This window comes from Chlorocebus sabaeus, chromosome 1 (assembly GCF_047675955.1).
Source record: "Chlorocebus sabaeus isolate Y175 chromosome 1, mChlSab1.0.hap1, whole genome shotgun sequence".
Classification (NCBI taxonomy): Eukaryota; Metazoa; Chordata; class Mammalia; order Primates; family Cercopithecidae; genus Chlorocebus; species Chlorocebus sabaeus.
In genome coordinates, this window is record NC_132904.1 from 43262665 (window position 1) to 43280471 (window position 17807).

Genomic DNA, 17807 nt, shown 5'->3' on the forward strand with positions numbered 1-17807 from the left:
CTGTTGTCTGAGACATCACATAACCAACTCTTTAGTTTATCAGAGTGGAAAGGAGAGCAACCTCCTAAATGTCATTTTTAAAAGTAGAGATTAGCTTGACAGTGTGGAAAGAAGATAAAATATCTATGTAAAAGAGAAATATGTTTGTCAAAAACATTATGACTGGGAACATTTAACTTAGGGACCAATGAGCTGTACCTCAATAAACCACTAGAACGTCACTCAATAATCAACAGCTGTTTTGAGTGATTCACATTTTTAATGACCACATTTTTAAAACATAATAGACAAAAAGACATATATTGGAAGGATATCCTTACATCAAAGTTAAGATAGTAGAAACATTCTGATAGTTATAGAGCAAGTAGTGTATGCAATCATTTTTTGCCACAGAACTGAAAAAAGAAAAACCTTATCTGAAACAGCTCATTATTCAATGATACTGAGTAAATATGGTTTTCTATAAATTCCTAGAATAGGCTATATTCATTCTCAAGTTTTCAATTAGTGTATTTTATGATAATAGAAACCAAATCCACAAGATGCCCAGGAGAGAAAAGGTTTCTATGACTAAATAGATTTAGAGCATTCACAATATAAAATAAAGGCTCTTCATCCATTAAATGGAAATCATAAATATTTCTACCTGGTGGAGTTGTTTTGAGGATAAAGTGAGTAAAGAAATGTCAAGCTCTTAGAAGAGTACCTAGAACATGAAGTAATTAATTAATCTTAGATATTAATATTTACTTTTATTATTATACCTATAAAATACCTAAACCCCTCATCCTTCAAGTCCAATCAGCCCCAAGCATTCTGGTATGACTGTTCTTTGATATTCTCTAATCACTTCCTTCCCTAATTACTTATATATTTTATAGCATTGACCCCATATTTTAAAGTATAACCTATTATCAGAAGGCTATTGGTTGTTTTATGTATGCTGATTATTTTTGTCTTCAACATGGAATTTTAAAGTCCCTTTGGTATAAATTCTCTGCATCCTACATAGCACCTAGCTTAGTGCTAAGACCACTGTAGGGTATTTTTAAGGATATAATACTTACAATAACATTCCAATACTTGTGAAAGTTTTTTAAAGTAGTTTTCTAATTTTTCTCCCTATCATTATTGCCCATGTGATCTTCACCTGAACTAGAATTGCAATTCCCCTGGCTCCCCATATGCCTGCATTGCTTCATGTCATGGTCCAAAGTTGCAGTTTTTTTTTTTTTCTTTACGAGTAGTCACAGCTGCCATTAGGAAGATATTCAAAACATTGCGGCTGAAAAGATAATAAACAGGTTGGGAATAGCTTACAGGATAGACCCTACTGTTAGTCTGAGGTTCTGTTAGACTAACTCCCAGAAATGTTTAGAAACTCCTAGAAGGTACACATAGAAAACAACTTATAGGCTTGCTCTGTCAGCCTAGCTAGGCTATGGGTAACGAATGAACCTTGGGCTCATGCCTGAGTCTAGTGTAATGCACTCTATTCTGATGTTACTTTGTGAAGTGATTATCATCGAAACTGAGGAGGTGCACTTGTCTTCCCAGAGAAGTCTCTAAAATGTGTCCAATTTAGCCCACATGCTAAATAGCTCCAGGCTTATCTATGTATGGCAAGACTTGAAAAGGAGCAGGCAAGCTTCCAGAGGGTCTGATGGGACTCATTTTTCACCTGATTTATCATCTGCAACTGTGTGTCCAGTGTAAGGTGCTTTCTGGGGGACCCAGAAAACCATTTCTATTAGATGTTGCAAAATGTTCTTAACCTCTCCATTCTGCACTCTGATAATACTGATCCTTTTCCATATCCATTCCATACTGAGGTGGTGTCTGGGTCTTGGTCTCTCTGTCCTTCTGAAACTCTTAGTGACATGTGGCAATTTTGTGTCATGCAACTGAGACCCTCTGATTCCCAAAATCTTGCTTGCGTTTACTTCACATTGAGTCCCTACAGTTCCATGGCTAAGTGGCATCTGCCTTAAGCAAGGCTCTTCAATAATAGGGAATTTAGTTCTTTGATAAAACTGTGTGTAAAGCTCTTTGGAAACAACAGTTTTGAAGTAATGAGACCACACTATATATTATCAAAGAAAGGTGGCATGCTATTTAACCAAAAAATACCTTATGTGTGGGGTGGGTCTTATTGTTTAGCATAGAGAGAAAATCCATGAGTGTCCTGGGATTAGTGTCTATGCCTTGTCTCTTAAACTTTCTTGGTTTGAACCACCCTGGTCCACCAAGGTGCTTTTCCACCCTGACATGTCTCTTCTCTAGAATAGAAAAAACAGCACAGACTTTACTTCTTGTCGATTATGTATGCAACTTCCTTTTAAATTAGAATAATTTATATACTCATGTTTCCTACTTTGCTCTGCCAGGATATTTATGAACATCTTTGATAACTATCATTGGTTAATATATTTTCCTTAGTTTTCAAATATTTGTATTTTAAATAACTCTTGAACATGTGATTCTTGAATATACTATTCTAATTGCTTTTAATTAAAGTGCCTAATAGATAAATAAGTACATTTAAAAAATCGGTTTAAAAATCTGCCTATCATTTTCTCATTCTTTTTATCCCCCACCCTTTCTTTCCTTTTTCTTCTCTGGATTACATCACCAGAAATGCAAAGAAGGTAATGACATCAGTGGATATCCCAGCAGTATTATTATCAAGGCTGAGGTGCTTTCAGATTAACTGTCAAAAACATGTCGCTTAGTCATCCTGCCCATGGCTCAGAAGGATGGCCCCAGAACACATCCCTTGAGTCCAGTGAATAAAATAAGTTCCTAGTGCTCATGACACAGAGATAATATTGTAACTGTCCATCTGGGTCTCACCTGTTTTCTCTCATGCTTCGTTTGCCTTGTATTTTCGATCTCCAACTGCTCTGGCTAACATCTCCCCTAGCTACGAGTCCATCACTGGTCTCCTCCCTTCCAGAAAGCAGTACAGTGTGAACATATTAAGAACAGAAGCTTTGGGATCAAACACACCTGGATTATGGCTTCTGTGTGCCATTTATCAGCTGTGGAATTTGGGACAAGTTCTCTTTATCCTTGAGCTCACATTTTCTTCACCTTTACAATGGGGACAGTAAGAGGGCTTTCCTCCCATGGTCATTGTGAAATTAAATTAGAAAATACATGAAATTACCTGGTTCTGTGTCTAGCACATCATGTAGTTGTTCAGTTAATGAAAATAACTTCTATTGAATGCTTAAAACCTAAGTGCTGAATGCTGCTTTCCCTTGTTAGTTCACTTAATTGTCATAATTACTCCACAGCAGCCTATGAGGTTGATGCTTTTGTAAATTGCTGAGAGCAATGTCTGGCACAAAGTAAGCTCTCAATAAACGTTATATCTTATTAGTATTACTGTTATCGTTTTCATGTGACAGGTGAGGGAACTAAGGTGGAGGGATGTTAAGCGTTGACTATTATATAATACTTGTCAGGAAATTTGCATATAAAAACACATTAGGAAAAGTTCTATTGTAAGTTTTATTTTAATCAATGCACACTAAGGAAACTAAGGCTTTGAAAGGTTAAATATCTTTCCAAATGCTGCACGGCTAGAAAGAGGCCAATTTGGGACTGAATCCAGGCTTTATGTCCTTAAAATCTGCCTCTCATTACATCACAGTATTGCCTGCTAAGCCTTCATAACTCCCCTCGCCTTCAGTGATGTTTGTCACTGAGAGCACTTTTATAGATAGAGCACCTCCAGGTTCTAAACCTTTTTATCTCCACTCCTATGGAAAACAGGCACTGAGCAGAAGCAGTCAAAGCAAAATCTTTCTTATGCCATTTCAATTATTCCTGACACATCCACCAGATAAAATGGAAATTTCTTTCCCAAGGGATTTCGGTGGAATATTTTCTGGTTGTTTCATACTGCTCTGCATGGTGACCATGGTTTCGGCAGTACTCTGAGAAGTAAATCCTCACTGTGCCATTTACAGTGGCCTGAGAGCAGGCTCCAGAGTCTGGGAGACTGTTTCACCCAACTAAGTTTTATAAAGAGATAATAATGGAATGCCAACAGGTGTTCTGTCCCATAAGAATAGCTGTATGTCGTCTTTGAGTGTGTCTCTAGCAACAATATAGGCTTTATTGTGAATGAATCATTTTATTTCATAACTAAAAAAGCACAACCAATACAATTTAATTCAATGTTAATTGATAGAAATGTATCAAAAAAATCTCAATTGTACTGTAGGTGATAAAGATGTAATTAAGAACATTAATCTGCTAAATTCTATAAAAGAATGGCAAATAAACGGCTATGAAGAAAAATAAGAGGGGAGAAATTTGTATTGTTATTACTAGAAGAACTGAATGACAGTAGTTCTCTACATTGGCCAAATAGTCTTTCTAATAATCACTTGTAGTCTTTTTTTAAATGACTTCATGAAATACGCCAGTGATATGGTTTGGATTTGTGTCTCCACCCAAAGCTCATGTCAAATTGCAATCTCCAGTGTTGGAGGAAGGGCCTGGTGGGATGTGATTCAATCATGGGAGTGGACATTCCCCTTGCTGTTCTTATGATAGTGAGTGCGTTCTCATGAGATCTGGTTGTTGAAAAGTATACAGCACCTCCCACCTTGATTCTGTTCCTCCAGCTCCAGCCATGTAGGACAAGCCTAGTTCCCCTTTACCTTCCACCATGATTGTAAGTTTCCTGAGGCCTTCTGAGCCATGCTTCCTGCACAGCCTATGGAACCATGAGCCAGTTAAACCTCTTTACTTTATAAATTACCCAGTCTCAGGTAGTTCTTTATAGCCATATTAGAACAGACTAATACAGCCAGGCACCAAAAGGTAAATATTTCATGTTCTCACTCATGTGTAGGAGCTAAAAAAATTGATCTGATGGAGGTAGGGATAATGATCAATACGAGAGACTGGGAAGGGTGTGCAGGTTGGGGAATGGGTGTTAAAGAGAGGTTGGTCAATGGGCACAAACATACAGTTAGATAGAAGAATTAAGTTACAATGTTTGATAGCAGAGTAGGGTGACTATAGTTAACAACGTACTATACATTTCAAAATAGCTGGAAGAGAGGACTCGCATTGTTCCCAACACATAGAAATGATAAATACTCAAAGTGATAGACACGTCAAACGCCCTGACTTGATCATTACACCTTCTATGGTTGTGGCAAAATATCACATGTACCCCATAAATATGCAAAAATATTATGAATTTAAAAAAATAAATTTAAACAAATTTTAGAAAATGATGTCAATCTAGCTCCCACACCAAACCAACTGAATGTGAATCTCCAGGATGTGTGATGCCCCATCACAGGTATTTTTAAAAAGCTACTGATAAGGACAGGAGACGGAAATACTGGGTAGGAAAAGGCAGCTCCCTGGCAAAGGCCCCAACCTCAAATCTGGAAACCCATGGCCCTAAATGGGAACAGGCATTCCTGTTTTCGCACCCAAAAGTTGCCTTTTGGCCCACCACACCCTATGGGGTATCTATGGGTATCCTGTACCCATAGAAACCCCAAACCCCAGGCTCCACAAGCAGATGAACAGAAGAGCAGCAGGGAATGAGAGAAGAGAAGGAGCATCTGAATGTTGAAAGGAGTTTGGCTGGGGACACACAGAGAGGAGTGTCTGGCTGCTGGACGGTCAAACTCCAGGGAAAGATTGTCTTCCCAGTCCATCCCCTTTCCAGCTCCCCATCCATCCCACTGAAAGTCACCACCACCACTCAATAAAACCCCACATTCACCATCCTTCAAGTCTGTGTGTGATCTGATTTTTCCTGGACGCCAGACAAGAGCTTGAGATACAGAAAGCTGTTGCACTGGCCCTCTGTGAAAAGACAGAGGGGCCACTGAGCCATTTAACACTTAAGCTGCCTGTGGACTGCCAAGCTATCTGAACATACTGTAACACACACCCAGTTGGGCTTCAGGAGTTTCAGGCACCCACCCCTAGATGCTGTTGTGGGGCCATAGCCCAGAAGTGCTTGCCCCAGCTCCTGCACCTGCCCATCTTTGTACTCCCCCTTCCTGTAAGGGGTTTGGGAGCATATGGCAGGTGATCAGACAAGCCACATTTTTGTCACAAGTCCTGCAAAGGGGGACAGGGAACTCTCCCATTTCACTACTCCAATGAACCTATGACACAGTTTTGAGAATCCCTGCTTTACAGAGTAAGACTTCATCGGGATTTTAACTAATGGAAATGGGGCTATGAGGATAGTCAGGCAAAAGCATACAAGCAAAGGAGTAGAGGAAAGAGAATGCAGGATTTGGGAAGAGCAGAATAAGAATTTGAGTAGGCTCGAGTATTTATTTTCCTCTGTTCGCTAATATACTTTGCATAAAGTTTCATTTGTGGGAGCAATATTTTGGAAACTGACATTCCGAGGAGTCTGAATCTTATTTTTAAAATATGCAAAGTACTGCTGTTTATGCATGCCATTGTTAATTATATATTACTTCTCATTTCTAAATGACACAGATAACTATGCCTAGATAAAAGAGCAATTGCTCACAACTTCTATATTAAAACTGAGAATCACTGACTCCTACCACTACATCAAAGCACAGAGTGCATTGTACCCTACAGTACCAACAAATCACTGTCATCATCTTCTTCAGCAAATATTAATTTACAAATTTTTGTGTACTGTTTTCTCCTGGCATTATAAAGATATACAAGCTAAAGAGAGACAGATAAAGAAAGACAGAGAGAGAAGAGACTAACTCTGACAAGGTCTTCAAGAATAGTGATTCTGTCTACCTCTGCAATACTAGGACTGGTCATTTCTTCAATCATATGTTACATTTTAAGAGAAAATGGCAAATCTTAAACATTTTTTCTCATAAAATAAATCTTGCAAGCATGCTGTTCTTTATGATATCAATATTATTCAAGGCTTACAGTAATGGATAAAATCAGTAGTGAAGGTGCTATTATCCTCATCTGACAAAAAGTGACATAGAGTGACATGAGACTATTCTTCTAAAAGCCTCAACTGATACATTTTAGATGATAACATATGCCATTGTCTGAAGAAAAAAAACGTAGCTGAGTACACGTTGCAAACCACTTTTTAAAAAATTGTAAGTCATTTTAGATGCTGATATTTCTTTCAAAGGTAAGCATTAGTGGTTGATATTATTTAGGGTTTATTCAGATGTGCTCATTTTCAGTGCCATTAAGCTATGTTATTATGATCCAGAATGTGTCAGGTTATTAATCCCTCAAGAACAGACATCTTAACTTGTTCATAACCATATTCCCAGAAGACCCAAGGCAGTGCTGGCATGATGGCTTTTCTCTCAATAAACTTTTTTTTTTTTTTAAATAAAAGACTCATATGGTTTTGTGATATTTAACATCTTATGTCATGTACCACAGTCTACACAACACAACTAGTTATATCAAACAAAACAGAAAATAAATCTGACTCGATACAGTTTCGAATGTCCATGCCTTCATCATTCGACACATGTGCACCGAATGCCTTCTCTTTGACTATATTGTCCTAGGGGCTGGGAGTAGCGTAGTAAAAAGGCAAACAAGGTCTCTGCCCTCAAACAACCTGTACACTTGTGGCAAGAGAATATTACACACATGTGCATGTGAATAAAAATGCTAAAAAAGAGATAAAAGAGAGTATTATAACAAAGTGTAGGGAAGGATTATTTCAGAGAAAAGTCACGGAGGGTCTCTATGAAGAAGTAACATTTGTCTGAGACCTAAATAACATGGCGCATACAACAAGAGAGGTGTTGAGAGCTCCAGACAGAGAGCAGTAAAGGCAAAGGCCCTGAAACTGGAATGAGCTTTTCGTCATGTTCAAGGCATGAAAAGATCAAAAAGACTTATACATATACAGGAAATGAGTCCAAGAAGCAGGCAGGAACAATATCGTCTAAAACCATGAAGGTCATATAAAGTTAGAAATTTATTTTATGTTCATTGGGAAGGCATTAGAAGGCCATAATAAGAAAGTATCACTATCTGACTTACATTTTTTTTTGTCCAAGAAATATTCTGAACCAACAGAGTATTCCCAACTACCACAGAAATACTAAGTGAGGGTCAGATTTCTGTCCTTATGAAGGATCATTTACAAATATTTTCCCAAAAATGTGGAAATGAAAGGAGATTCAGACTATTACTCAAATTAAAAATGCCACTAATCCAAAAAACTCCAACTCCAAGGAGTCCAGTTCACTGAGGTTTTCCTTTGCAAAACAGGGATCAGTTTGTAGATGAAGAAAGAGGCTCCTTGAGAGTGCAGGAATTTCACCTCCTCCTTCACGCATGCCACGCAGCATGTTAGAGAGAAATGAGAACCAGGACAAGTGCCAGGGACATTTATGAGGGTGATAGGGCTGTACAGGTAAGATTGAAACAAGAGGTATAAACTGAAACTGTTCCTAGATTCTCCCTTGACCTAGGTCTGATCCTCAACTTGTAACCAAACCAGTTATGTGGCTGGGAACGAGGTGTCACCTTTCTGAGACTGAGTTTCTTTATTGATCGTACGATACGATTGCATTTTCACATTTATTAAACAACCATCACCAAAGGGTCTCACTGAAGAAACAGAAGAAAAAAGCCCATTTGCTGCTCATAGTCTAGTCAGAGAGCAAATATATTGTATAAGTGAAGCTACTGAAACATTCACTCAGGAAAAAGGTCTAGAGTTAGCAGAAGAGAGGAGTGACAAGTCTTTGGGAGGCATCAAAGAATACTTCATGGGGACTTGGTGAAACATGAGTTAAATTTAGGAAAATGAAATTCATATGTGAATCATCATGTTTCATCCCAGCCAGAGGAACAGCATACATAAAGGCAGAGAAGTGTGCCGTCCCATGGCAGGTCCAAACAGTTATAAAATTGGTTAACTACACTGAATGCACATAGACACAAAGATAAGACACCTGAGGACTGCCTAAGGAGGGAAGAAAGGGGAAGGGTATGGTTTGGAAGGCTACCTATTGTGTACTATGCTCACTACCTTGGTGACAGGATTATCTGTACACCAAGCCTCAGCAATGTGCAGTTTACCCATGGAAAAAACCTGCACATGAATCCCTTGAACTTAAAACTAGAAAAAATAAATAAATAAATAAAATTGGTTTAACTAGCTGGTCTCTAAGGTCCTTTGTGCACTAAAAAATCTAAGAGTCTCCTCTTTTAATGATGTCAAATATGATCTGTAAAAATAAAAATGTTCTTTTAGTCACCATGCTTAATGTCATATGTTAATATTCTATCTACATTCCTCAACAATAGCCATTTGAGCTGTTCCTAGTCATATAACATTGATTTACAATGAGCTGCATATGTACAGAAGTACCTGGCAATATGTAAAGGAAAAAGAGTATGGGGTAGAATGCCGAATATGCTGTGACATTTAAAATAACAGCTAACATTTCTTGAACATTTAACAGATATTAATTCAATTATCACAACACTCAATAAGATATAAACATTATTTCTATTTTACAGATGAAATAGCTGAAGTACAGACTAGATAAAAATTTCCCCATGGTAAACAGAAGCAGCAGAGCTGGAATTTGACTGCCAACATCTGGCCCAAAAGTCTATGCTTTTAGTAACTACACTACATGCCTCTCAACACTAATGTCAAGACGTTGGGGAATAATTCATGCCACGTGGCCATTGTTCTGTAATTCATCTTTGCTTTACATCAACATCAGTGGAGAAGTTGAAAAAACACTGACTATATCTCAGCAGCAGCCTTTAGGAAAAAAAAAAAATACACACACACACACACACACCCACCCTAAGCAGAGAAAACAAATTTTCAAAATCAAATTCCCACACTCTAATTCAGCAAGTTTAACTTTGGAAACTCAAGGTCAGAATGCTTGCCCCCTAGGTTGGTCCAAATCAGCATTAAGAATTCAACAGAGGTGACACAACATGAAAGAATTGGATTGGCTAAGGTTCTCATGGAAACAGTTATGTTTTTGATCAGTTGTTTGGCTTTCATGAAAGTTGTAAGGTCTTGAAGGTGAATAACTCCATCTGCTAATTTCCCGTGTTCAGTGTTTAACAGAACCACAAGGAGAGACCCAACCAATAAAGGAGACTTTTCAAGAGATGATGGTGGTGGCAATAACAACAATAATGTTAATGCAACTATATCCTATATGTGCACCAATTCAAATCTTGCAGTTTTTAAATAGGTGATATCCTTGTTTAATCCTAATAATATGTATATTGTTCCCCCATTTTTACCATATACACAGATGAAGGATGAGAGACTATAGTGACATTTGCAGTATAAGAGATGAGATTCAAACTAAACTTTCTTATTCTAAATCCAGTATCCAGTATTATTTAATATTTCCTCATCTCTACAGTTGCCTCTCAAACTGTCAAAAATTTCAGTAAGTCATCATGGTTTTCCTTAGAAATAATTAAGAAGACTAAGGTTTTCCTTAGAAAGAACACAGCCATCACACACAGTCCCAGGCTTTGTTCCTCTGTCACAGTTTCTATATAAAAATTCTAGCACACCACATTGCATGATCCCTGGCCTAAGCCCTGATTGTAGAGGGAGAAAACTTGAAAACTGATGCGTTTAACCAATGAATGGTCATAACACTGGGAGCTGAACAGAGTACCAAAGCAAGCTGCACCTCCTGCAAAGGTCCGAGTGGCTGGAGGGCACGCCTGAAAGCTGCTTACCAATACAGGACTCCCCGGACAGTGAATAGGTCCCATCGTCATGGAAACCGCTTCTGCACTCACAGTGGTACCACCCTGGCAGGTTAACGCAGCGGGAATGGTTGTGGCACTCAATGATTCCCTCTGAACATTCATCAATATCTGCCTCAGAGAAAAACACAAGCCCACCAGGATATTAATTTCTTTTGACACTAACCTTTCAGGAAATGCCTAAAACATGCTCATGTCAATATATCAGTTAAAACTGTTTAGTCACCTACAACGAAAGTCATCTGGAAGAACCAAATCCTATGTTTTCCAGAATTCAAACGAATTGAAAGCTTCATTTTTGGATGTTTTCTCTTGTACTGAACAATGAATGAGAGCTTATGGTCACAAAAAAATCCTAACTCAAAGGCTGTGTTGTCTCTGAATAAGAACTAAGTTGAGGGTGTTTGGCACAGTTTTGGTATTGGGTATATATGACTTTTTTGGATTAAACATTTCTAAATTGGCAATTCCAGATTTTATTGTGTGTCCTTTGAAAATGTTTATGAACAAATAAGTTCAGGAAGCTCTGGATTAAATATTATTAAACTGATTTTTTAAATGACAGCCCCAGAGACTTGTCATAATTATATGTCCTGCAAAGCTTTTGGATAATATTGATAATATGCATGGCTTCCCAAATTTATTTAGCTAATAACTACCTTTTCTGGACATATCTTTAATATCTTGCAAAACTAGTGTTGTAGGGAACACAGTTTGGGAACTATTGTTCTATTTCTTTTAAAACTATGGATGGATTATGCTAGTCCATCAGATATTCTCATTCTTCATTCATTCTTGAGGAAAGGAAGTCTCCTAGGCTTTTTTTTTTTGTTTATTTGTTTGTTTTTCTCTAGGCTCTGGCTTTTTAGAATCACCAAATACCTGGTTCATGTATAGATTTTCTAGCACAAAGCCTTGACTCTGCACTGAACGAGGTTGACACCATTGCGGAAAAGAGAATTGTCAATTGTTCAACCAGGTTCAGTTCATTCTTACAGAATTTCTCCAAGTAGTTATTTCTTAGAATGTAGCTACTGGTGCCTGGGAATCTTCTTTGACTTCTCTTGGAAATATCTGAAATATGGGACTCATATGAACATAAATTTAATTATTAAACATTGGAATCTAACCCATAATGAATAAAATGTACTTTGCAATTTCTTTTAACAGGACCCTGTTAGAGGCATCAGTTCAGGGGCATTCAGCTTCCACTGGTTCTATTATCTTGACAAGTCCTGTGTTGTGCACCAGGCTGTTAATTTAGTTTGAAACTGGATACTCTGATCTCAAGGCATTCTGGCCAAGTAAAGAGAGAAAAGGTGTAGTTTCTCATACTGTGCAACGCCAACTCAAATACCACCTTCTTCCTCTGTAGCACATATTGTTCAGCCCAAAAAATCTTTTCACATACATCATCCCTTAGACTTCTAAATGCCCTCAGTCCCCAGGGCCTAATATTTGTATAGGATCTTCAGATATTGCAGTCAGACTGTGTGTGTGTTTATTATAAATTCCCAGAAAATAAATTTCCAGTCACCATGTAGATTGCCATACCTCAAATTTTTAAGGTCCAAGTTCTCTGGGACATATGTTGGATCACCAAAAACTTTAAAACTTCAAGTAGAGAAATGACTAAGCTCTGTGGCTCTTGGACGGAAAGTGCTTATTCTAAATGACAGAATCAGCCCACTGCTTTTTGAATACCAGGGAACAAGAGAGACACATATAAACAGAAGGCTGATTATAGAGAGGACTTTTCTATGTTAGGCTGAAGGATAACTCTCTGTAACAATGCAGCAACCAATTCTACCTCTGATATTTATTTCCAAAGCTCTCAGAAAAACTAGTCATGATTAACACAGATCCTGTTGCCAATAGGCTGTGGACAATACTTTAGGTTGTAGCCATGGTTAGCGTTTTGGGAAATCAGGAGATACACAAATAGAAGCATCTCAACCAAAGCAATCATATGTCCTGGTTTGCCTGGAAAAGTCCTAGTCTACACCTACTTCCCTTTCACCACCTGAGTTGGAGGATAAATTATCTGATCAAATAAAGTAACTCCTTCAGCCCTAAATTCAATAGAAAATTTCTAGGAAGAACAGAAGCGGTGAATGATGTGCAAATATTTTTTCAATTCCCAGATATTTCTATTCCCAAAATGAAATGATAAGGAGTTTCCATGATTCAGCAGGGCAGAAGTTATCTGTATAGCACAGGAGTCTTTCAAAAGCAGTGAAGACAATCAGACAGTTACACATCTACAACTTCCCCAGAGACACTAGGGAATCCCTGGCTTGCTGAGACATGAGAAAAGTAGTGGAGAAGCTCATTTTGCCTGAGAACTGTACTTTTCACAGACGATTCCAGAAACTCGCTGGAAATAACTAGGTCATATCACATGTTGGTACCTAGGCTGCAAATTTCTGTTCTCTGTGCAAGGTCTATAGTTAAAGCCAGAAAATTCATTTTTTTATGCAACCATATTGTGCTTGAGAGGGGCTCACGTTTTCACTGTGTTCCTAAAACTGGCTTTCTTCTGTGTAGGTAGTCACAGTAGTATATAAAGCAACCATCACAGACCCAAATACAGAAAACACTTGGAGGCTTTTCAGCAATACTTTGGGGAGTTTACAAATTATATATGATAGTTTCTTCCCAAGCTAGGTTGTGGCTGCCTTTGTCCTAAGAGACAAAGATTTGTTTCTCCCAGTCAGCACTCCCTACAGGCAAACAAACAAGACAGAAGCTCTGGGAATGGGGTCTCTCTGAGTTCACTGTGGAATCAACTCTCATTCAAGGAATTCTGATAAATTACAGTGAGCCTGGCTGCACTCACAATGTGTCAACCATCCCAAAGGAAACCAACAAACAAAAAGTCACCTTTCCTCCTACAGAAAGTCCTAAAATCTTATTTAAATCTCAGTTTAATCCAGCATAGAGCTGAAAATGTGAACAAGGAAACAAGAGAAGCTGGGGGATTGTTGAGTGAGACCCATAGTATTCATTTCCGTATCCTCAGAGCCAAATGTTGGCAACACAATAACTCACATATTTATTGCTTGGGTCACACCACTTACAAATGGTGAAATGTAGTTCAGAACCAGCTAGAACCAATATTTGTCACAACTATCATATCTTGTTGACAAATCAAGAAAGGATTATTTACACAAAGATAATACATTTATTCAATTCTGTAAATATCTGTTGAGTTAAAAATATGTGCAAGGATGATTTTTGTGTTGTGTTCAATGCAAAAATGGATGAAACATGACTCAGAAAATCCAGGAGCTCAGAATCAAAGGGAAGAACTATATACATATATGTGTGCGGTGTGTTTGTGTTTTGTCTTTCATACTAATAGTTGAAGCTTCAAACAACCACCAATATCACCAGCTCCCTCCCCTAGTGACTCGGTATCTGTACACACATCTATTTTAGTACTTATCTTGCCCTATCACAATTCTTTCCTTTTTGTGTCTATCACTGAAACGCAAATTTTCCAAGAAAATGGACAACATTTTATGCAGGTTTACCTTGCTAGTGATACCTAGAAGTGGGAGTAACAAGCAATTTGAAAATGCCCAATACAAGTCTGTGGGAATTAATGTATGAGAAAATAAATGACTGGTAGGTTGAATGAAAGGAAAAATTAATGCAGGCTATAATGGAGATTCGAAATACCCCAAGATTTCTTGGCTTTTGCAAATCACAAAACTACGATGTCAATTCATAAAACTAAACAAAAAATAAATTTTATATTTATATGTTGTTTTCCTCTAAAAGACATCATGTAGTTTCTATTTAATACTTTGCTTCTACCTCTAATCTTTAGATATTTTAAGTGGGCAAAATAGGTAACAAAAAAGTTATAATTGCAATGGTGTGATAAGGAGAAATTTTAATCATGATTATAATAATTATAACAATTGTTATAATTGTTGCAATGAAAAGCTCTACCTGTACCACGAATTTTCCATTTACAATAAGAAACAGACGAATACCCAAGGTTTGTTTTCATAAAATGTATCATAAGCAATACATTTAATCCTATTTGGGGCATATGGTGAACTTTCTATAGAAAGCAATTTGCAAACAAATCCTGGAATTCCTGTAAAATCCATCTCTTGAGCTGGATGGATCTCTTCCTCCATCTAATCTCTTTCCTATTAGATTTGCAATTTCAAAATTTATAAAACCAATAAAGGTTTTCTCAAAGCTTATTTTCAAAGAGGTACTTTCGTATTTCATACTAATAGTTAAAGCTTGCAGTGAAGTAGTGGCTCAGGTTGTGGATGGATTACACCTTTTCTAAGAGTTTTTAGGGTGATATTGAGTCATGAGAAAAACTTCTGATATTTTCACTCATTCAACGAAAGTTTATTGAGCACCCCCTATGTGCTAGTACATTTGCCCCATGTACTAAGCACTGTATCATATCCTGTGATACAGAGACAGAAGTAAAGTCTCTGCCTTCCAGATACATAGAGTCTAAGGGGCAAATAGAATGTAAAAGAAAAATAAACTGTTGTTATATATATAGACTTTAGAGACAAACATGACTTCAAATTCCTGCTCAGTAATGTACTACTAATTATTTAGATTTCGCAAGTCTTTTTTTCTCATCTGTAGGTTGAGAATTATAAAATCAAACATCATGTGACTGTGAAAAAAAGACTCTTAAGCACAGTCTGGATATTATCTTTGGACTAAATATTACTGCTATGAAACAGAAGACAGAATAAGTGGATTCTGAAAATAAAAAAATATATATAATAATATAAACTTGCAATCAGGAAACTGGTTCAGACTAAGAGATTTTTTCTGGATCTCTAAAAATATTCATTTGGATTTTGAGACAAGTGTAACCTTGTTAAGCATTCAGGAATAGAATCTATAAATCTATAATACCTGCCTCATAAAGACTTGGATTCTCTTGGTCACCAAAAAACTTCACATAAGTTTAAAGAAGAAGAATCAGCAACATAAATTGTCACAAGTACAGCAAACACAAACCTGCTTATTTTCTACTATTTGCTGAAAGCCAGTATTGTACTGAACATAACATGCAAAGACTCTGTGGTAGAAACAGGTTAGTTCTTCTATCTCTTGTTTTTTTTTTTTGAGTTCTTAGGGATCTGCCTGGAGCATGCTTCCTTTGGAGATATGTAAGGCCATGTGACTGAACTCTAGTCACAGAGTTAGAAGTGGCATAATTTCAAGACGGTTCATAAAAATGCCTAATATGATCCTCCAGAATATGTTTACCTGCTCACTACAGGACAATTTCCAGGAAAACCTTGGAAATCACGTATTGAAAATAGTAGAACATTTTTCTGCCTGGCTTCCTGCAAGGCTATGTAGACCAGGGCCCTTCCACAGACCTAAAACTGTCATGGGCTATTTAGATGAGTAAGAAATATATTTCTATTTTATTGAGCCATTACCATTTGGAGTTGCTTTTTATTGCTAGCCAGCATTTTCTAATTATTATGAGAGACCCTTTTCCATTTTCAGGGAAAAGACTGTGCTCAGGTTAGAACTCATACTGATGCAATATCTAAAAATAAAAAGAGAAACAAGCAAACAAGGTAAAAAAAAAAAACAAAACAAAACAAAACAAAAAACCCAGCACTAATCACAGATTATGTAGGCAGCTAAAGGAGTGGAAGAAGTTTTTTGCTGAAAGTCAAGAGTCAAGATAACACATAAAACAAGACAAAGCTTGTAGTTCAATATATTTGAGTTTGAATTCTGGTTCTGTTACTTCTCAGCTATCTGACTTTGACTTTGAGCAAGTTATTTATCATTTTTGAGCTTCACTTTCTTTGGCTTTTAAATGACAACATCACTATCTTAGTCCATTTTGTGTTAGAATACCTGAGATTGAGTAATTTATAAAGAAAAAAAGGTTTATTTTGTTCTTGATTCTAGTGACTGAAAAGTTCAAGATTATGTAGCTGCATTTGGTGGGGGTCTCAGGCTGCTTCAAGTCATGGTAGGAAAAAAAAAGGGGGGGGGCGGTAGGTATGTGCAAAAAGATCACATGGCAAGAGAGGAAACGAGAGAGAAATTGACAAACCAGACTCCATGGGAACTAATCGATACCTGCGAGAGAGAACTCATTCACCCTCATTTGAGGACATTACTCTGCACATGAGGGCTATGCCTCCATGACCCAAACACCTCCTACTCGGCCCCACCTCCTAACACTCCATACTGGACATCAAAATCAACATGAATTTTGGTGGGAACAAACCACATCTAAACCACAGCAATTACTTATCTTATAATGCTGTTGTTTTAAAGATTGAATGAGATCAATCTAAAAACTACAAATCCAGGCAGACATTCATTAGGCAAGTGATACTTATTGTTCTGTAACTTAAAATCCCCACATTCCAAGAGAGTCCAAGTCTCCAGGCTTCAATTCCTTACATGTAAAATGAAAGGATTGTGCATTTATGGCCTCTATTAGTGTGACGGTTAATATTAAGTGTCAATTTGATTGGATTGAAGGAAGCAAAGTATTGTTCCTGGGTGTGTCTGTGAGGGTGTTGCCAAAGATTAACATTTGAGTCAATAGACTGGGAGAGGCAGACCCAACCTCAATCTGGGTGGGCACCATATCAGCTGCCAGAGTAGCTAGGATAGAAGCAAGCGGAGGAATCTAGAAGGACTGGCCTGAGTTTTCTGGCCTCCATCTTTCTCCTGTGCTGGATGCTTCCTGCCCTCGAATATCAAACTCCAAGTTCTTCAGCTTTTGGACTCTTGGACTTACACCAGCGATTTGCCAGGGACTCTCAAGGTTTTAGACACAGACTGAAGGCTGCACTGTCAACTTCCCTACTTTTGAGGTTTTGGGACTTGGACTGACTTCCTGGCTCCTCAGCTTGCAGATGGCCTATTGTGGGACTTTAGCTTGTGATTATGTGAGTCAATTCTCCTAATAAACTCCCATTCATATATTCATCTATTCTATTAGTTCTGTCCCTTTAGAGAACCCTGACTAATACAGATTTTGGTACTGAGAGTGGGGTGCTACTGTAAAGATGCCC

The 17807-nt window shown here is 37.6% G+C and overlaps 1 protein-coding gene across 2 annotated transcripts in view; it reads right to left on the bottom strand.

Annotated features, from left to right (window-relative positions):
• The window catches only part of NELL1 (neural EGFL like 1), a 936950-nt gene that overhangs the window by 34213 nt on the left and 884930 nt on the right, over positions 1-17807 (bottom strand). Inside the window, exon 16 of one of the 2 annotated variants that reach the window (XM_008004241.3) lies at positions 10720-10860. The exons of the other annotated variant lie outside the window; for it this stretch is intronic. Within the exon in view, the coding sequence (XP_008002432.3) occupies positions 10720-10860 (141 nt within the window). The remainder of the gene's footprint in view (positions 1-10719; positions 10861-17807) is intronic. 2 annotated transcript variants of the gene reach the window in all.